Source organism: Abramis brama (assembly GCF_963993115.1).
Source record: "Abramis brama genome assembly, chromosome: 2".
NCBI lineage: Eukaryota > Metazoa > Chordata > Actinopteri > Cypriniformes > Leuciscidae > Abramis > Abramis brama.
In genome coordinates, this window is record NC_139964.1 from 2,191,938 (window position 1) to 2,213,947 (window position 22,010).

Consider the following 22,010-nt stretch of genomic DNA (forward strand, 5'->3'; position numbering starts at 1 on the left):
TGGTCAAGTATATTTATTGGCTCCACCTCCTTGACACGTCACTACGGTGCGTGAGGGCAGGTGTTAATAATTGAGTAGAATTGTTTGGCAGAGACAGGTTAGAGTGTGGAGAGCAACAGTTTCTTTAGTCACATGAATCGCATGCTGTTGGTATCACTGTTCACACTGATAGCGTTTTCTTGGATGTTTATTTTGTATTTTTTGTTTTAAAAAGTAAGCCAGAGATTGTGATCAATAAAGACGGCTTTTGTTGTTATGACCGCATTTCCGTGCGTGCTTTATGGACATGCGTATAGGAAGAGACTCCTCCTCTTACTTCAAGGGGCTAAAGAAAGTTTGAAAAGGATATAAGCCTTCACAGATGTCTATGTTTTTGTTTTATTGTAAATAAGCATTTCTGCCTTGATAAATGTAGATATTTGTCCTCTGAAATTGAAAAAAGAACATATAAGAGATTATTTACAGTCTGCCAGTCATGTGTGTTTTTGTAGATGATCTGACTGTGTGTCTGCAGGTTGTCTGGCTGTATGGTGACAGAGGAAGGCTGTGGTTATGTGTCTTCAGCTCTGAGTTTAAACCCCTCACACCTGAGAGAGCTGGATCTGAGCTACAATCACCCAGGAGAATCAGGAATCAAGCTGCTCTCTGGCAAACTGAACGATCCAAACTGCTCACTGCAGATACTCAAGTATGTGGGACAAGCAAGCCTCATTTATACTGCAGGTCTTGATGCCCAATTCTGATTTGTTGCCTATACCAATTTCTTGACCGTCCTTTTACATGTTCTTTCAATTGTGACCCATATCCGATTCATGTATTTACATTTGACATACTATCTGAAACGTTGCGCATGCTTAAAGGGGGTTCTTGCACAGATGGACAAACGTGAAATATGCTTGTTAAACTGTTAACTGAAACATTAACCTAAAGACAACTGAGAAAGACTGAACACAAACAAAATGCCCCCAAAAAGAAAAAAATCTCCATATTTTCGGTGCTGATGCTGTGGTGACGCGTTCATGTAACATGTAAGGGTGGCACTGCCAATAAAGCATCTAAAAGCTGTCACAAAGAACCGGCAAAAGTAATGATTTTGAATGTCAAATATAGCAAGGAGACATTTTAATTGTTTATTAATAAACAAGTGTTTTCTGTGTCAGTGTCGGCTGCAAAGATAAAGTTGACTATGCTGACTTGCGATCTTCGCAGTAGTGAACGTGCCAGAGAGAAATGCACATTTCATACAGATTACATAAGCAGAGAGCAGAGCAGTCTTTTTTCTTTCGTTTTTAATTGTTCTGTTTAAAAGTAGACATTTCAAGGCTACGAGGCAAGTAGGCTACCGTATATGCTTAGTTTCGGTTAATTTATGAGATGAGCTCCAGTTCACGCGTCTCTGCCTTCTCACACCGCAACACAGGTTCGTGGATCTGTGTGTCGCGATTTCAGTTTCATATCGCATATCGTTACAGCCCTAGTTAATGTGTTACGTTAACATACCGGACACCTATTCAGCCTGTTGTTCTGTGTGCTATTGTGTAGTAGAATAACTTGCCTTTCCAGATTAAATGTCTGTTCTTGGTCTTGGATTTTGTGAAATAAATGTCTAAATAAATGCGACTTATAGTCCAGTGGGACTTATATATGTTTTTTTCCTCTTCATTTTTTTTTTTTTTTTTTTTGTGTACTTTTTTATTGTGACATTATTCATATTGCGATCATTCAATTAACATGTCAAAGTAAGCACAATATATTTTTCCCCCCTTTTCTTTTTTTTTTCTTTCCTTTTCCCACCTATCCATCCCAGTGAATAAGAAATCAAATAAAGTAAAAAAAACATAAAAAAAAAAAAATAAAGTAAAAAAATAATAAGTAATTAACAGAAGGAAACGTATACATACACACATACATACCCACACTTCACGCACACATATATACCTATACATACATAAATAACCCAGACATACATCATATATACCCCCATATATTCATACTGTATATACATACGTATTTGCGTACACATGCGTGCATACATACATCTCCATACATATTTACATACAGACATACAAATTTCCATATAGCTGTATCATATATCGCAGAGATTACATCCATGCCTCCGCTAATTACCCAATCCAAAACCATACTTGGTTTTTGTCTTTCAATGAATTTGGTTAGCATATGCTAACCATCTCATCTTAAATAACTTAGTTTTGCCTCTCATCCTATGCGTTATCATTTCATTTTCATACAGGTTTTCTACAGCCTCAATCCATTTATCCAACCTGGGTGGCTCAGTTTTTTTCCAACATCGAGTTATTTGTTTAATAGCAGTAACTCTCAACACCCAGAAGATATAATAATTTTCTTTGTTTAAGCCTTTCGGCTGTATGCCCAGCATGACTTGTAGTTGTTCGAAATTAATATTTTGACCACAGAGTTGCTTCATTAATTAACACATTAACCCAATATGGCTGGATTTTTGAACATCTGTAGAGGACATGAGCCAGGTCAACATTACATTCACCACACTCTCTCCAACAATATTGTGTTTGATTTGTATATTTACTAATTTTCAGTGGTGTTCTAAAAAATCTAACCAATAGTTTCCACGCATATTCCTGCCAATAGGGAGACTTAACATAGCAGAAAACATTTTTACATGCGTGACTCCAATCCTCCTCCGTCACTGTTATTCCAATGTCTTTCTCCCAAGATTTCAAAATGTTATTAATTTGATTATCGTTATTATTATTTAAAATATTATAAATTTGTCCCATTACATTTTTAAAGCTCGACTTTTCGTAGACTTTCAAGATATGCTCCACAATAGGACTAAAATCTTGGAAAGACTGTATATTTTTTATTATATAGCTCCTTACTTGGAGATATCTAAAAAAATGGTTACTTGAAAGGCTATAGTTCTTAGATAGATTTTCAAAGGTTTCAACTGCATGATCCTTGAACATTTTATGGAATCTTGTAAGTCCCTTAGTTTCCCATATCCTGAAAGTCTCATCCATACGATTTGGAGTGAAGTCTGGGTCTTGACTAATTTCCCTCAGGCAAACCATATCAGTTGATTTTATTTTCATAATTTTACATAATCTTTTCCAGCTTTTCCATGTATTATAAATAGAGTAATTCAAATGTTTGACCCTTTCTGCAGTTTGCCCTGAGAAAATTAGGGAGGTGGGTGAGTCTACCAATTTGTTCTCAATAGATTTCCATTTAGGATTCATTTTATTATTCATCAAAACTAAAATGCTTTTGACTTGGGCTGCATGATAATAAAGACTCAAATTTGGTAGGCCCAACCCACCTTGTTCCCTGTTTTGTTGTAAAAATTTAAGATTTACCCTTGGTTTCTTTTCATCCCATATAAACTTTCCTAGCATTCTTTCCCACTCCTTAAAGCATGAGCTTGTTAAGTACAAAGAAAGATTCTGGAAAAGAAAAAGAAAGCGTGGCAGTACGTTCATTTTTATAATTCCTATTTTTTCAAAAATTGTGAGTGGCAAGATTTTCCAACGTGCAAGATCCTGCCTTAAGGAGTTCTCCAGAACTTTATAGTTACATGTGTACAGTTTATCAATTTCTCTGGGAATTGTAATACCTAAATATTTTATTTTGTTCTGATCCCATTTCAACTTAAACTTTTTCTTAAATTCTGTTTGGAGATTGCATCCTATTTCCATGGCTTCAGTTTTAGCTGAGTTTAATTTATAGCCTGAAATAGCCCCATATTTCCCAATTTCCTCCAGAAGTGCCGGTAATGATTTATATATATCAGTTAAAAATATAATGACATTCTCTGCATATAATGCCAATTTATGTTCTTCATCTTGTATCTTAATGCCCTTTATACACATACTTGTCCTTATACATTCCGCCAATGGCTCAATACATAAGGCATAAATCTGTGGAGAGAGCGGATCGCCCTGTTTTACTCCTCTTTTTATTTGAAAGGGTTTCGATAGCGAACCAATGGCTTTCACTCTGGCTGCAGACTCATTATACATTCCCATCATTAACTTAATACATTTCTTGTGAAAGCCAAATTTATTCAAGACTGCAAACAGAAAAGGTCAAGATACTTGATCAAATGCTTTTTCCGCATCCAATGTAAGAACTATCATTTGTTGTTTTGTTTTTCTAGCAAAATCGATAACATTAAGGGTTCGACGTACATTATCACTAAGAAATCTATTTTTGACAAATCCTGTTTGGTCCAGATTTATAATAGATGGTAAGATTTCAGAGAGTCTATTTGCCATAATAGATGTAAATATTTTCTGGTCAACATTCAAGAGTGAAATTGGCCTATACGATGAACATTGTTTTAAGTCCTTCCCTTCTTTGGCTATGACTGTTATAATTGCATTTTTCCAAGTATCTGGCCATTTTCCTGTTTGTAACACCTCATTGAAAACTCTATGTAGAACTGGTAAAATTAAGTATTTGTAATCTTTGTAGAATTCATAGGTATAACCATCTTCTCCAGGGCATTTCCCCAATTTTCCCTTTTCAATTGTTTTTATTATTTCCGTTTGGGTTATGTTTTTAACTAAGCCTTCATTCTGGGTTTCAGTTACAGATGCTAAACTTAATTCTTCTAAATAACCTGCAATTATCTGCTTATCCAAATTATTTACTTCTGAATTATAAAGGTTTTCATAGTAGTTCCTGAAACAGGATAAAATTTCTTGTCCCCCTCTCCTTGGCGTTGCATTATCCATAATTGTATTAATTACTGCTTTTTGTTTGTTCCTTTTTATTTTGGAGGCTAAATTCGTTGAGCTTTGGGGCTATTGTCATAAAATAATTGTTTAGCAAAAGTGAAATCTTTTACAGAAATCTTTTTACATTCTTTTTCTATTATTTTATCCCTCACTTTTAATTCTTGCAACTTTTGTATTTTGTTCTCTAATAACGTTTGTTTATTCTCTCTCAGTTTTTTCCTCCAAGATGAGTATGCTATTATCTCCCCCCTTAGGGTTGCTTTAGCTGTTTCCCATAATAATACAGGATTTATTTCACTGTTATCATTTATATCAAGGAATGTTTTAATAACCTGTATCATTTTTTCTTTAAATATTTGATCCATAAGTAATGAGTTATTAAATCTCCAAACACTTATTTTTAATGGCCTATACCAATTTAATTCAATAACTACTGAGGAATGATCTGCCAATAGAAAAGGAACAATCTCACAAGTAATCACATTAGAGAGGTCATGCTTTAACATAAAAAAATAATCCAATCTTGAGGATACTTTATGTGCATCAGAGTAAAAGGTGAAAGTTCTGTCCTTTGGGTGGAGATAACGCCAAACATCCAGCAAACCCAGTTCTAACTTTGCATCCCTTAATAATTTAGCTGTTGGTTCTGATTTGTGTTTTATTCTACTTGTAGTGTCTATCTTTTGGTTCATCACTAAATTAAAGTCCCCTCCCATTATAGTTAATCCTTTAGCCTCCGATATTAACAGATGGAGGATGCTTTTCATGAGGGCAACTCCCTCTCCTGGTGGGTTGTATACGTTAAACAATGTTATTGGTTGACCATCTATTTTTCCACGTAAAAAGACGAATCTCCCTTGTTTTTCCCTGATGCATTTATCTTTAGTAAATCTTAAACTATTATTAAGGAGCACCGCTACTCCTCTTTTAGCTGATGTGTGTGAAGATGAATAAATTTGTGATCCAGCTAATTTCCCCAGTTTCTCATGTTCCCCTTTATTCAGGTGTGTTTCCTGTAGAAAAATAATGTCCCCTAATTTTTTAAATCTCTGCATTACATTCCATCTTTTTATTGGATTATTAATACCGTTTACATTAACTGTGACTATCTTAAGTGCTCCCATTTTTTTTTTCAAAAAAACGAAACTTTGCTGTCTTATGGTATTCAAAACAAACATAAATATAAAAAAAGAAACATTGTAAAAGTGCCTGTAGACTCCCCTGTGAACTTCCAAAGTCTGTAACCTCAACAGGGTCACACAAAAAATTCCACATTGTTGTTAATCTGTGGGGAAAAAAAACGTCTGTTCTCAGCCACTGAATCATGGCAGAGCGGTGAGACCTGTACAGTCTCACTAAAGGTGGTGGGCTGCTAAATAAGTTTTTATTCCTTCTAATATCTGCCCTCCTTTATCCCCCCTTCCCCCAACTCCATTATCTTCTCAATATTCTGATTTAATTCCTAATAAGCTTATCTCCTTATCTACTTACAAGAATAGAACCCAAAACATGAAAATAATCCATAGTTAATCACAGAAAATCAAACCAAAAAAAAAAAAAAAATATATATATTTTTTTCTCAATTTTTAATAATTTTGTCCAAAAGCGTTTTTGTCCATCAGTTTTTAAGTTTTTCATATCTCCATACCTTAAGTATCTTATACTGTCTCCGCTTCTGCTCCTCGTGCGCTCCCACGATACCTGCTCCGGGTCGGTGTATGTTCTGCGCGCGGTGGCACGGTGGCTCGGCGCGACTGGGGCTCAGTCTCTTCTCCACTTTGCAGTATACCCTTACTCCGTAGATCCGAATCTGCTTCTTCAAGTGTGCTATAGGTCACTGCATTTCCATCAATAAAGACTTTCAGTTTGGACGGATATGTTATATGAGATTTGACGTTTTTCTCTTTCAAAACTTTCCTCAGCTGAGAGTATCGGCTTCGTTCCTTTTGTATCTTACTTGGAAAGTCTTGAGAGAAATAAATGCGGTTCTCTCCAATCCGTATCTCTTTTTTTGACCAGGCCGCTTGTAAAACTCGTTGCCTTGTATTCCATTGCATGAAACGAACCACCAAAGACCTGGGCGCTGCATCCCTAGCAGGTCTCTGTGCCAGTGAACGGTGCGCTGCAACGATCTGGATCATGTCAGGTGGAATATCCAGCTTTTCTGTGAGTAGTGTTGTAACGAAGCCAATTATATCATTTGCTTCTAGTCCTTCTTGGATTCCATATATACGGATATTACTTTGTCTTGATTTGTTTTCCAAATATTCTATTTTTTCAGACATTTCCTTTTGCTCTTTCACCAGCTTTTTCAACAGCACTGTGGTAGCGTCTTCCCATTCTTCCAGATTATTTATTCTTTGCTCAGCTTCTTTAACATTATCCTGGGCCTCGCGCAGATCGGAGCGTATACCTTTCAATTCTTCTCTCATTTGAACAATTTCGGTCGTCATTTTGCCCACATCTGCACGGAGCCCTCCGATTTGTTTAAAAATGTCATCTTTGAACTCAGTGAGCATTGATTTAAGACTTTTCTCCATGTCGCTACCTGCCATTGTGCATTCGTTTGCCACGTGACCTTTCTTTGTCTTTTTTTTACGGACAAACTTCTGTGTGGTTATGCCAGAGCGCAGGTTCATTAGATAAGCTTCTTGCAGGTTGTTCCTTAGCAGTTTTCACGAGGTAGTGTTACATTTAGGGCATTTTAGAAGGAATTATTTTCACACACTCAGAGCAACATGACAGCGCGCGTGCATGCCCACCGGAAGTACCCAGATTTTTCCTCTTCATGACGCATTTTTTGACTGATGCAACTTATACTCCGGAGCGACTTATAGTCCGGAGAATACGGAAGCCTATGATAAGTTCGCCAACTATCGCCATGATTTTGAGGCGGAGGAGGACGAAAAGGGCCATCATTGCAGCCTGGCCATATGCTTCAGTTATTGTGTGCGAGAGAGATCTCAGGACTGGTGGGAACATACAACACGATCTCATAAAAGTGTGTATCTATACCACAAATTTTATTTCTCGTGCCATTTATACGCCAAAAATAGTTTCTGCATGCAGATATGCACTGTAAACCCCTTGGGTACGATTAGGAGTGCGTGTGTATTACACGCCATAAAGTACATATCATATGCACGCAAAAACTGCGTATAATATGCACTAAAAAACAATTTTTGGCGTAAACGGCACAAGAAATACAATTCGTGCTATAGATACACACTTTCATGAGATCATGGCGGGCTTTAACGAGGAGTAGTGGGTCTGAAATTTTAGGATGAGAAAGCCAACCTTTGATATGTTGCTCCTACGACAACACAACGTTTCGTCAGGCCATCCGTCCCTTTCCAATCCGATCTGGATGGATTGGAAAGGGATGGATGGCCCGACGAAACGTTGTGTCGTCGTAGGAGAGGATTGTGGACACACGTACACGAACAGGATTTTTCTGATTTTCTCTCTACATTGGTGTCTCGTTGTGATAAACTTTTGGTCCTGGGGGATTTTAATGTTCATTTATGCTGCCCATCAAAGCCATTGGTGAATAAATTTATTTCTATTACTGAGTCTTTTAATTTCACACAACATGTTACTGGTTCTACTCATAAGAAAGGTCATACACTAGATCTTGTGTTATCATTTGGTATTTCTGTATCTAATTTGGTGGTTTCAGACGTAGGCATTTCCGACCATTATTCAGTGGTATTCGATGCTGTTTGTTCTTATATTCATCCAACTTCTTCTCAGCCTTTTCATTATGCTAGGTCGATTAATTCTTCAACTGCAAACCTTTTTTCTGAATTTTATTTATCACATGTTAGAGACAAAGTCTTAAGTGGAGAGGACACTGAAGTGCTGGTTTAGGCTTTTACTAAGTCATGTACTCTTGCCTTAGATTGTGTTGCCCCTCTTAAATTAAAGAAACAAAAGGGAATATCTCAACCTTGGCTAAGCAATGTTACCCGCTCTCTTAGACAAGAGTGCAGAAAAGCTGAACGGAAGTGGAAGAGAGATTTTTCTTCCAGAAATTTAAACTTCAGTGTCCCTGGCTAACTATCAGAAGGTAGTAAAGGAGGAAAAAAGGAAATTTTTCTCTAAGGTAATCTCAGATAATGCAAATCGGCCAAAAGTAATGTTTGACACAATTGATTATATTTTAAACCCTTCAAGGAATGTTATGAGAGATGCCACACAAGAGACTTGTGAAGAGTTTTTATTATTTTTTACTAAAAAAATTGAGAAGATCAGAAGTGAAATTGTACCTTTACATTCCCGTTCATCAGTTAATCCTGCGCCGTCTAACTTTTTCACTGACTTTGAACCAGTTTCATCAGCACAGCTGGCAGATATTGTCTTGAAAATGAATGGAGGTCGCTGCAGACTGGATATTCTCCCTACTCAACTTTTTAAAGATGTTTTTCATACTGTGAGTTCTAGCCTAACAGCTATAATTAACAGCTCCTTGATGAGTGGAGTAGTACCAAATAGTTTTGAACATGCAATTCTTCATCCCTTGTTAAAAAAAACTAATTTGGATCATACAGTATATAACAACTATAGACCCATTTCTAAATTGCCTCTCATCTCCAAGATTCTAGAGAAAGTGGTCTATTCACATATCTCTATTCTCATTTGATTACTTTTGATATTTTAGACACATTCCAGTCAGGCTTTAGGCCCTGTCATAGCACAGAATCTGCATTACTCAAGGTCACAAATGATATATTATTATCGTTGGATTCAGGATCACATGTTGTTCTAGTTTTATTAGATCTAAACGCTGCCTTCGATACAATTGACCATGAGATTCTTCTCAACCGTCTGGAGTATTGGATTGGTGTCCAGGGTACATCCCTTCAGTGGTTTGCCTCATATTTAAAAAACAGGACAGTTGCTGTGAATCTGGGAGACTTCTCTTTAGTTTGTGGTGTTCCTCAGGGGTCCATTTTGGGACCGTTGCTTTTCTCTCTGTATATGCTTCCTCTAAGCTCTATTTTTCGGAAGTATGGTATTGCATACCACTGTTAAGGCCCTTGCAGACTGAGTCCGAAATTTGCGTCCGAAATTTTAGCACGTTAAAAAATAAATACGACCTCACGTTATGTCAATCACACTTGCACACTGCCTCCGAAACTTTCGTCCGTCAAAAAAAAAATCAGATCAGGTTAGATTTTCTGCGTTTTTCGCATCCGTAATGTAAGGCCCGCTATATTGGTCCAATCTGCCGGTTCGCCAATACACGGGGAAGGTATCACGTGTTCTGTCCTCACTCATGCAAAGTATTGGTTGGTTAAATTTACAATACATTTAGTTATGTATTCTCTCGTTTATTTCATCTGACTCCATAAATGAAAGGGTTTTAATGATATCTGTGGATCATTAATCATGAGTGAATATTTGACTATTCCGTTTAACTCTTCAACGAAAATAATATCAAAGTCAGTTAGAATAATCGAATGTAACAATTTATTATGTCAGGTAAATGTATCATGCCAATTTCATAATCAATTCAAAGATAATCGATACAAAACATCAAATGCTCTGGAATAGAGAGAAGATGCAAACCCAACTTTAGGAAATACGTGAGGCTAAGAGATCGCTCTCTCAGCCTCACGGGCCAATCTGAAGTACAAAAAAGGCCCCGATCTCCCTGCTGCATTTCATTAAATAGCCAGACCTCTTTCACATGTAAACATGTGCTAACAAAAGAAATTTGCATTCAGAGGTAGCACCTCTGGGTGTAGGGAGAACAATTTGTATGCTAGTTATCCATAAACCTTCAAAAACCTTATTACTGTGAGGAAATCAGAACGGATACAATTGCAAGTAAAAAGGCGTTTATTAGGTGGTCAGAAACGCACAAACACAGGTCGGAAAAACACACTCAGATGACGGTTGTGGCACAGGGACTTCGATGGCATCCGGTGGTGGTGAAGTGATCAGCGTGCTCGGGAAAACCAGGAACCAGTGGAACATCCAGACGAAGTGACGAAACACAACGAATCCACACGACGAAATCCACAGCAGGGAAACAGAGAGCCACACGGGAACAGGACACGACACCGGGGAAAACCACAACGATCTGACAACATGAGATGGGAATTACTGCACATATAAAGGGAACGGGGATTGATCACAACTGGCGACACTAATCACTACAATGAGTAACCACACCCACATACAAACACATACACACACACATCAGAAATGAGACAGCGGATTCATGAACCGTGACAGTACCCCCTCCCCTAGGAACGCCTCCTGGCGTTCCCAGATAACCTTACCTGTCGATTGTAATCATCGATAAGGAGTGATCTAGAATGTCTCTAGCAGGTACCCAACTTCTCTCCTCTGGACCGTAACCTTCCCAGTCCACCAAGTACTGAAATCCGCGTCCCCTCCGTCTCGAATCCAGAATACGACGTACCGAATAAGTAAGTTCCCCATCTACGAGTCGCGGCGGGGGGGGAACAGGGGCGGGCGGATTAATGCGAGAATAAAACACGGGCTTGATCTTTGATACGTGAAAGGCGGGGTGAATTCTCCTGTACGCTGGAGGGAGTTTGAGTCGGACTGTCACCGGACTAATAATCTTGGTGACAGGAAACGGGCCGATACATTTGGGAGCTAACTTGTTAGAAACGGAACAGAGCGGAATATTTCTGGTAGAAAGCCACACTTTTTGACCCACGACGTATACGGGAGGCTTTGAACGGTGGTGATCGGCCTTGGCCTTCATGCGCCCCCCCGCTTGGAGTAGAGTCTCACGGGCTCTAGTCCAAGTGCGGAGACACCTCTGGACGAAAGCGTGAGCGGAGGGGACCGTGACTTCGGATTCCAGACTCTGAAAAATTGGTGGCTGGTAACCTAAACTACACTTAAACGGAGAGAGGCCCGTAGATGACACTGGTAACGAGTTATGGGCGTACTCCACCATAGAAAGTTGTTGGCTCCAGGACGAAGGATTCTTGGCTACCAAACATCGCAACATTCTCTCAAGATCCTGGTTGGCCCGCTCAGACTGAGAGAGCCCCAGTCTGAGCAAATGAAATGTTTCTCTGTAAAGTGTTCATCATTAGTTACTGGACAGACCCATTGATTCCTTTTCCCCGTTCAGCCCTAAATCTGGAGGATGATGCACACACACACACACATACATACACACTCTTGCGTTCAAAGGGAGGATGATGCACACATATAGCCTGGAAATCCAGACCCAAATCTGAAAGATTAATGGTCCGGCATCGACTAATGAAAATCAGCCAGCTCGAGGGGTGGCACCAAGCATGCATTTGAAAATCTCACTGCACGCAATGGGCTAGTTGCACGTGGCCACCATTTTGGATTTCGGATCAGCGAGTGTGCGGGTAGACACTTCCGGTTTCGCATTATGCCCAGTGCAGGGAGCCGGAGAAAGCTGAAAATTATCTTTTATAGTTGTTTATAGAATCAATTATCACTTAAAATACTACTAAGATCCATATTACTATCACACGAGCCAATGGCAATTAACCCATTTGTGCCCAAATTTTTCTGAATGGTTTCATGCATATAATCGTGTTAATAGTGTCCTATATGAACATGTTTTGCATTTATTTTCCCCAGGTTTTTTTTTTCTTTCTTGAAAATCATATTTGAATGTGCGGCAACTATAGTTGCCGGTGGGCAAATATGTTGTATGCACCCCCTCAATGTAAAATATGAATAGGAGGAGAACATTAGGCATTTATCTCAAAATAACTGCTTTCAACAGATCAATCTTTATTCATAAACACATTTATTATGTATAAAAGTCAAAGAACATTTGATGTAAACCCCAAAAACTGCATCTAGATTATAATCTCTTGAATATGAAAACACAACAAACAACAAATCCATTTGCCTTAACCACTGTGCGCTGTTCAGGGTCTTTTTGACCCACATTTCTAACTTTCATTCTTGGGGATAACATGGATAATTTGACATGGTTTAGTGTAAGATTTTTGCCCATCTTTTGGAAAATGCCGTTTTAAAAGTAACAAATTATCACTTTAACCAGTAGATGGCTGCAGAACGATTTGCAATTTGACTAACTGAAAGACATCTTTTCACACGTTTTTCCAGTTGTATTCATATCTACATATTATGAAATCACAATTATAATAATAAAAGTTACTTTTTGTCAAAGTTTAGGCACTTTTTGTACTGAAAAAAAAAAAAATCCTGTTATATTATGATTAGAATCAAATGAATTTCATCAATGGACAAAATTCATCCTCAAAATCAGAAACAACACAGAACACACATAGACAGAATTGAATTGGCACTGTGGTGGAATTTTTGCCTTAACCCTTTCGCACGTACGATCACACCGGTGTGATCAGTCTAGGCTGGTCCCTGGAGCGTACGATCACACCGGTGTGATTAGAACGGTCAGTGCATCACGTGATCAACTGCAAAATTCAAATGTGCTTTCGCGCGTTGGCTGGCGCTGAGCCAGAGACAGGCGCGCTCAGAGCTGTCATATATTTACATTTACATTTACATTTAGTCATTTAGCAGACGCTTTTATCCAAAGCGACTTACAAAGTAGGACTAGATTAAGCGAGTCATCATGAAGAGGCAAAAAACAAAAAGCAGCGCAAGAAGTGCTCAAGATACAAAGTTCAGGCATTATTCAGAGTAGCATAAGCCCGATAAGTGAGGTTTAGAGGGAAAGGGGAGTTTTTTTTTGTGCTCACGAAAGAGATGGGTTTTCAGATGTTTTTTGAAGGTTGTCAGGGATTCTGCATTCCGGATGAGGGAGGGGAGAGCGTTCCACCAGCATGGAACTGTGAATGAGAATGTTCTGGAAAGTGATTTTGTGGCTTTCTGGGATGGAACCACGAGACGTCGCTCGTTGGCCGATCGTAGGCGTCTGGTAGGGATGTAGACTCGTAGGAGTGAGTGAAAGTAGGAGGGAGCTGAGCCTGTGATAGATCTGTAAGCAAGCGTCAATGCCTTGAACTTGATGCGAGCAGTGAGAGGTAGCCAGTGCAGTGAGCTGAATAGAGGAGTGACGTGGGCCCTCTTTGGCTCGTTGAAGACAAGACGAGCTGCAGCATTCTGGATCATCTGTAGGGGTTTAGTTGCACATGCTGGAAGTCCGGCCAGAAGAGCATTACAGTAGTCAAGCCTAGAAATGACCAGGGCCTGGACGAGAAGTTGTGTTGCATGCTCAGTTAGGAAAGACCTGATCTTCCTGATGTTGTGCAGTGCAAACCTGCATGATCGAGCTGTCTTTGAAATGTGATCTGTGAAGGTCAGCTGGTCATCAAACGTTACTCCAAGATTTCTCACCGACTTTGATGGGGTGATTGATGATGACTCTAGCTGGATAGTGAAGTTGTGCTGTAGAGACGGATTGGCAGGGAGGACGAGAAGCTCAGTCATTGCCAAGTTGAGCTGCAGGTGATGTTCCTTCATCCACGTCGAGATGTCTGCCAGGCAGCTTGAGACCCGTGCAGCTACTGTGGGGTCATCTGGTTGAAACGAGAGGAAGAGCTGTGTGTCATCAGCATAGCAGTGGTAGGAGAAGCCGTGTGCTTGTATGATGTGTCCCAGTGATGTGGTGTAGATGGAGAAGAGGAGGGGACCAAGAAATTACCCAGCTGACCTGGGGGACGATAAATGACTACAAAATGGATATTAATGGGAGTTGTGAGTGTAATAGCATGATATTCAAATGAGTTGTTGTTGCATATAGAAGAGAGCGTAGAGTATTTGTAATTGTTAGAAACGAGGAGCCCTGTACCTCCACCTCTCCCAGACTGGCGAGGGGAGTGAGAGAAGGAGAAATTGCTAGAGAGAGCAGCGGGGGTTGCTGAGTCTTCTGGACGAATCCATGTCTCAGTCAAGCCCAAGATATTAAGAGTAGAATGAGATGCAAAGGCTGGAATGAAGTCAGCTTTATTGACTGCTGACTGGCAATTCCATAGACCCACGGAAAGAGAGAGAGGAGTGTGTGCGGATGAGAGAATGGGACGCAGATTGCCAGTATAGCGCGTCTAACTAAAATACAGAATTATGTGAAGTTAAAAATACAAAATAAGCAGAGAATCGAAGATGGCCTTACCTCGATTAAAATACAGCACTGAAATAACAGGAGAACAGAGTATTCTAGAAAAAGCGCGCTCTTGTAGTGTCTCTTGCGTGCTGCTCGCTGGTCCTTATGATCGCTGGTCCTTATGATATCACAACTTTTCAGTGTTTTCAACCACATAATGTTTATTTTAGGTTTCAGACATATAAAGTACTAAAAAAACAATACATTTAGAGTTTGTAAAATACACACTGATGTCAAAGGAAGAGGCAATAATAATCCTTTCCATTACAATTAGTTTTATTCATATCAGATACACATTGTGTAAGTAACTTTAAAGTTTACTCTATTCTTCTCCCAGTTCACCTGCCACTTACTTTTATGTATGTCGGGAGAAGTGGATGAATTCACGTGTTGTAAATCCAACAGATCCGATTCTCTGAACTGCGTCTGCGGCACAAACTAAGATGGCGGCGCCCATCGCGAATACAGCTGAACTAACGCGATCGTTATAAAGGTGTTTAAACAACAAAACACTTCCACTTGCATATATTTGACAACCGGAATATCAGATGTTTCATGCCATATCTAACAAATTTGTGAATATTTTGAATAAAAAAGGAAAAATGACATAAAAGCAGATCATCATTCATTCAGCTCTGTTGTTGCTGCGGTGTGTCACGTGACAAGCAATGACGCGTCACCATGGAAACCATAAAGTGACACATTCTAAATAACGGTCGCCTTGAAAAACTCACGCTGGGGGGTCAGACAGAATATTTTAAACTTACGTGTGAAAGGGTTAAGCCTAACTACCTGGGTCTCGTCTACTGGCGACGTCCCCACTCGGATAGCTTATTCCCTAAACTAGTCTACCTGGGTCTCGTCTACTGGCGACGTCCCCACTCGGATAGCTTATTCCCTAAACTAGCTACCTGGGTCTCGTCTACTGGCGACGTCCCCACTCCCTCACTTGGATATCTTACCTAATCTAACTTGTTCTGTTGCTGCGCAGCATAAATGACAGACAGACTCCAGCAATTGTCCCTTAAATGCTTTAATCACGGCCGGGAGAGTTTCTCGAGCAGTTCTCAAAGAAATCTCTCCCACATAGAAAAATACATCAGGTTATATAGGATAAAAACATGACGCACAGAAACCAAATCACCTGCCTAACTCATGACTTTTAATGCTGTCATTTACTATTAACAGATTGATGCAAGCCCCCTCCTTTTCACCCTCTGTCTAGTGGCATTTGCAAAAACATAAAAAACACAAGTAAAGGTTAAAAGTTCTGCTGATTACTCAATACAGGTGCTGGTCATAAAATTAGAATATCATCAAAAAGTTGATTTATTTCAAGAATTCAACTTAACAGGTGAAACTAATATATTATATAGACTCATTACATGCAAACTGGGATATTTCAAGCCTTTATTTGTTATAATTTTGATGATTATGGCTTACAGCTTATGAAACCATGAAATCAAAATCCCAGAAAATTAGAATATTACATGAAATCTCACAGTAATTACACTATAATATCATGGTTATTGAACCAGGTTTTGGTTATTTTGGCAGTGTGGACAGGTGCAAATCCTGCTGGAAAATGAAGGAAGCATGAAGTGCTCTGAAAATGTCCTGGTAGAAGGCTGCGTTGACTCTGGATTTAATAAAGCACAGTGGACTAAAGTCCTCTTTTCTGATGAGAGCAAATTTTGCATCTCATTTGGAAACCAAGGTCCCAGAGTCTGGAGGAAGAATGGAGAGGCACACAATCCAAGATGCTTGAAGTCCAGTGTGAAGTTTCCACAGTCAGTGATGGTTTGGGGTGCGATGTCATCGGCTGGTGTTGGTCCACTGTGTTTTCTGAGGTCCAAGGTCAACGCAGCCGTCTACCAGGAAGTTTTAGAGCACTTCATGCTTCCTGCTGCTGACCAACTTTATGGAGATGCAGATTTAATTTTCCAACAGGACTTGGCAACTGCACACAGTGCCAAAGCTTCCAGTACCTGGTTTAAGGACCATGGTATCCCTGTTCTTAATTGGCCAGCAAACTCGCCTGACCTTAACCCTATAGAAAATCTATGGGGTATTGTGAAGAGGAAGATGCGATACGCCAGACCCAACAATGCAGAAGAGCTGAAGGCCCCTATCAGAGCAACCAGGGCTCTCATAACACCTGAGCACTGCCACAGACTGATCGACTCCATGCCACGCCGCATTGCTGCAGTATTTCAGGCAAAAGGAGCCCCAACTAAGTATTGAGTGCTGTACATGCTCATACTTTTCATGTTCATACTTTTCAGTTGGCCAGCATTTCTAAAAATCCTTTTTTTGTATTGGTCTTAAGTAATATTCTAATTTTCTGGGATTTTGATTTCTTGGTTTCATAAGCTGTAAGCCATAATCATCAAAATTATAACAAATAAAGGCTTGAAATATCTCAGTTTGCATGTAATGAGTCTATATAATATATTAGTTTCACCTGTTAAGTTGAATTCTTGAAATAAATCAACTTTTTGATGATATTCTAATTTTATGACCAGCACCTGTATATATCACGAGACAGGATAGACAGATATTCTTGATTTTTGTTATAGTCAGCATTAAACAATTTTTCCATCACCCAAATAGAAAAGAACAAGACGTCCTAGTACAATGTGCTTCCAAGTGTTAGAATGTTAGACCTAAAAAGAGGAAATAAAAATCATGTGTTATCACTGTTAGAATCAGAGTTAGTTCAGAATACAGTTTATTATCTTATCCTTTAATTTTTCTGTCACATTTCCCCTCTTTGGTCGTAATTTTACATTATACGACCATAATCAATTTCCAGATCTGTTTAATTTCGCACATTACGGTAATGACTTTCCGCACGATCAATTTGGAGCATCTGCATTCGGTCAGCTGGGTGCAATTGCTCATAGTGGTGGCCCTCTTCTTCCTCTTCCACAATGCTTCTGACCAATCTCCCCATACTAGCTCGAATACATTTGATTACACATCCAATCACGGTTGCTACAATCAGCACGGTGACAATTACTGGCAATAAGAGCTTAAGAATAGGTCCGAAGATATTACCAAAAGCATTGTGGAAGGCATCAGCAACCCAGTCTAATCCCCATCCCATTACCTTGTTCTTTGCCTGTTCATCCTGCCACAAATCATTCCGCACCTTTGACATATCGTCCAGCACCTTTGAAATTGAACTACCATCTGCGTCGTAAGCCAGGATATAAGTACAGCATTCTTTACCAATTTTGACACACACTCCCCCCTCCTCCGCCAAAATTGCATCTAGTGCCATTCTGTTTTCCAGAGTCACTTGTCTGATAGCCCCCACCTCGCTTTTCAAAAGTGCCAGAGCTAATTGGGTGTCGTTTGCGAATCGAAATAGTTCATAATGATTCTATTAATCCAGTTCATTGAGTCAGTTACAGCGTTATGGATCAGGAAAGCCTTCCAAAACTGAGCATTTCTAGCAATTACACGGTTTTCTTCGGGGATGTCAGAAATATCATGTCTCCACCAAGTGTCATCATCGCTTCTCTTTAACCCTCTGGGGTCTAAGGTGTTTTTGGGGTCCTTGAGATGTTCTGACATGCCCTGACATTTTTGCTTTTTTCAGTTGCTTATAAACATATTAATGGCAAAGGTGTAAATTCACTCTATATAGCACAAACAGGGCTACCATCATATCAAATCAAATCAAATCAAATCAAGTATATTTGTATAGCGCTTTTCACAATACAGATTGTATCAAAGCAGCTTCACAGTATAATAAAATAATACAACAAAGTTTGTTTCTAGTGGAATTTATTGATTGATAGAATAAAATTAAATATCCCCAAAATATCCCCAACTGAGCAAGCCAAAGGCAACAGTGGCAAGGAACCGAAAAACTCCATCAAGTGACCTAATGGTGTCCTAAAACTCCATCAGGTGACCTAATGGAGAAAAAAAAACCTTGGGAGAACCCAGGCTCAGTCGGGGGCCAGTTCTCCTCTGGCATTTATGAACTAGAGGCCGGATTGTAGTTTGAAACTGTGAGATTAACAATATTATATGAATGCCTGGCTGAAAAGATGCGTCTTTAATCTAGTTTTAAACTGGGAGAGTGAATCCGAGCAACGAACAGTATCAGGAAGACTATTCCAGAGTTTTGGAGCCAAATGTGAAAATGCTCTCCCTCCTTTGGTTGATCTGGATATCCTAGGTATGACCAAAAGCCTCAAATTTATTGATCTTAAAGAGCGCGATGGATTATAGGGTGATAGAAGATCCGTTAAATAGACTGGAGCTAAGCCGTTTAGGGCTTTATAAGTCAGTAGCAATACCTTATAATTAATACGGAACTTTATAGGTAGCCAATGTAGTGATGATAAAATCGGTGTTATATGATCATATTTTCTTGATCTAGTAAGAACTCTAGCGGCTGCATTTTGGACTAACTGTAGCTTGTTTATTGAGGATGCAGGACAACCGGCTAATAAGGCATTACAGTAATCTAGTCTCGAGGTCATGAATGCATGAACTAACTTTTCTGCATCAGAAACTGATAGCATATTACGTAGCTTAGCAATGTTTCTAAGGTGGAAAAAGGCTGTTTTTGTAACATACGAAATATGATTTTCAAAAGACAGGTTACCGTCGAGTATAACACCCAGGTCTTTTACTGTAGAGGATAAAGTAACAGGACATCCTACGATGTCAAAGTTGTATTGTGAGAGGTTCTGTGGGCGGTTTTTTGAACCGATAAGTATTACCTCTGTCTTGTCTGGATTTAATAAAAGAAAATTACGCGTCATCCAATCTTTTATATCTTTAACACACTCTGTCAATTTGGATAATTTAGCGTTTTCATCCGGCCGTGATGAAATATATATTTGAGTGTCATCAGCATAACAATGGAAACTAATTCCATGTTTCCTTATAATATTTCCAAGTGGCATCATATATATTGAGAATAACAGAGGGCCCAACACAGATCCCTGTGGCACTCCATAGTTTACTGGAATTATGATCGATTTTTCTCCATTTAAATAGACAAAATGGTAGCGGTCTGATAAGTATGATCTAAACCAGCTTAATGCTTGTCCTTGAACACCAGTATAATTTTGTAGTCGATCTAAGAGTATTGTATGATCTATAGTATCGAACGCAGCACTTAGATCAAGCAAAACTAGTATTGAGATACAGCCTTGGTCAGAAGCTAAAAGTAAATCATTTGTGATTTTAACGAGCGCAGTTTCAGTGCTATGATGCGGCCTGAATCCTGACTGAAACTTTTCATATATATCATTTTCTTGCAATAAAGAGCCCAGTTGAGTGGACACAACTTTTTCTAGTATTTTAGACATAAAAGGTAGATTTGAAATGGGTCTATAATTTGCTAGATTATGCGGGTCTAATTGTGGTTTCTTAATGAGAGGTTTTATCATTGCCAGTTTAAATGTTCTTGGAACATGACCTAAAGATAAAGACGAGTTAATAATATTGAGGAGAGGCTCTTCCACTACAGGTAACACTTCTTTCAGTAGTTTAGTTGGTATAGGATCTAATAAACATGTTGTTGTTTTAGATGAAGTGATAAGTTTATTTAACTCTTTTTGTTCTATAGTTGTAAAGCACTGTAATTGTTCTTGCGGGGGGATAATTGAGGCTGAATTATAAGGTGCGATTGAGGATTGAACGTTTACAATTGTGGTCCTGATGTTTTCTATTTTCTCAGTGAAGAAGTTCATGAAATCATTACTACTAAACTGTAACGGGATATTTTGTTCGGGTGACGTCTGTTTATTTGTTAGTCTAGCCACGGTGTTAACCCTCTGGGGTCTGGGCTGTTTTTGGGGCCCTTGAGATGTTCTGACATGCCCTGACATTTGTGCTTTTTTCAGTTGCTTATAAACATATTAATGGCAAAGGTGTAAATTCACTCTATAAAGCACAAACAGGGCTACCATAATATGTGAGCCATGTGTATGTACATGTTTTCATTTTTGAGAGAATAATGTTTATGCGTGGTTATTGAAAAAAATAAAAAATAAAAATTCTGAAATAAGGCCACAAAACACATAGTAAATATGTGTCAATAAGACTTTTGACTAATGGATGTCCTCGCCTAGTGTTTTTTCTTCAAAATTATGTGAAAATAGTCTTGCTTTATCGTTCACATAAAACCATACATTGATTTAAATTGATGTAAAACAGGTTTTGCTTGGAAAGCCAATATGCGAGGGGGAGGAGTAGTTTACACCTTAGATTACAGTGTCCCACCCACTTTGCATAATGATGAGCCATTCACTCAGGTGTGAAACTGACTGAGCCACAATACAAGGACAACAGATATATTTAGAAGACTTATATTGACCATTTAAGATTTTGCTTACATCTATCTTGTAAATATGTTTTGCTATTTTATTAAAAAGGTTACAATTGCAACAATAATTACAATTTCAACAATATTTCAAGTGTACTCTTTCTTTGTAAAAAAAAAAAAAGATTATAGGCCTACATTTTATCTATGTATATGTATGTATGCATGCATATTTCAGTCGATTTTTACTCATCTCAGTAGCAATACAGTTTGCTAAAACATCATCATTCATTCACACACGCGATTTAAATTTAACTTCTGGCAAAGATGAAGTTGACCATAGGCTATTGACTCGCGATCTTCGCAGTAGGCTAGTGTTTTGAATGGTTTGTTTAGAACCAGCTTTCTGTAAATATATTTCACATTTTTTAGACATGTGAGGCGAGTAGGCTATACGGTCTGGTTCATGATGATCTCCAGTTCAAGCACCTTATGTTGTGATTGCTAGCCTATATTTACTTTAAATCCAGGAAATTTGTTAATGAAAAAATTATTAAAATTAAGATACAATTGATACAAAACGAAATTCGTTTTAAAGAAAGGATTTGTACTTTCTGTTTTGAGGTCTCTGTGAAAGTTTGAAAGTCTTTTAGTGCTTTTTTTAGAGCGCTCCCGACCATAATGGAGAACTGTCACGTAATATTGTTTTTTCCTCATAAATGCGAACACGAAAAATAAAAGACAAAAGACTTTTAAGTAAAACTTACTCCGAAATTGTGTTCTCGGCGGAATTCGCTCTTCAAAATGCTGCCGTTCGTCCTCTGAGGAAAAGGTGCATTCTTCCTCGCTGTCCAGAATCATCTGAAGGGAGTCTTTATTACCGGAG

At 38.8% G+C, this 22,010-nt stretch overlaps 2 protein-coding genes across 3 annotated transcripts in view; both read left to right on the top strand.

The window, feature by feature from the left end:
• Window positions 1–22,010, top strand: part of LOC311077459 (NLR family CARD domain-containing protein 3-like) — a gene marked incomplete at its 3' end in the record, with an annotated part of 351,403 nt that overhangs the window by 136,087 nt on the left and 193,306 nt on the right. The window lies entirely within an intron of this gene.
• Window positions 1–22,010, top strand: part of LOC311077439 (NLR family CARD domain-containing protein 3-like) — a 76,668-nt gene that overhangs the window by 13,608 nt on the left and 41,050 nt on the right. For both annotated transcript variants that reach the window (XM_084105912.1, XM_084105911.1), the window contains exon 6: window positions 515–688. In XM_084105912.1, the coding sequence (XP_083962038.1) occupies window positions 515–688 (174 nt within the window). The remainder of the gene's footprint in view (window positions 1–514; window positions 689–22,010) is intronic.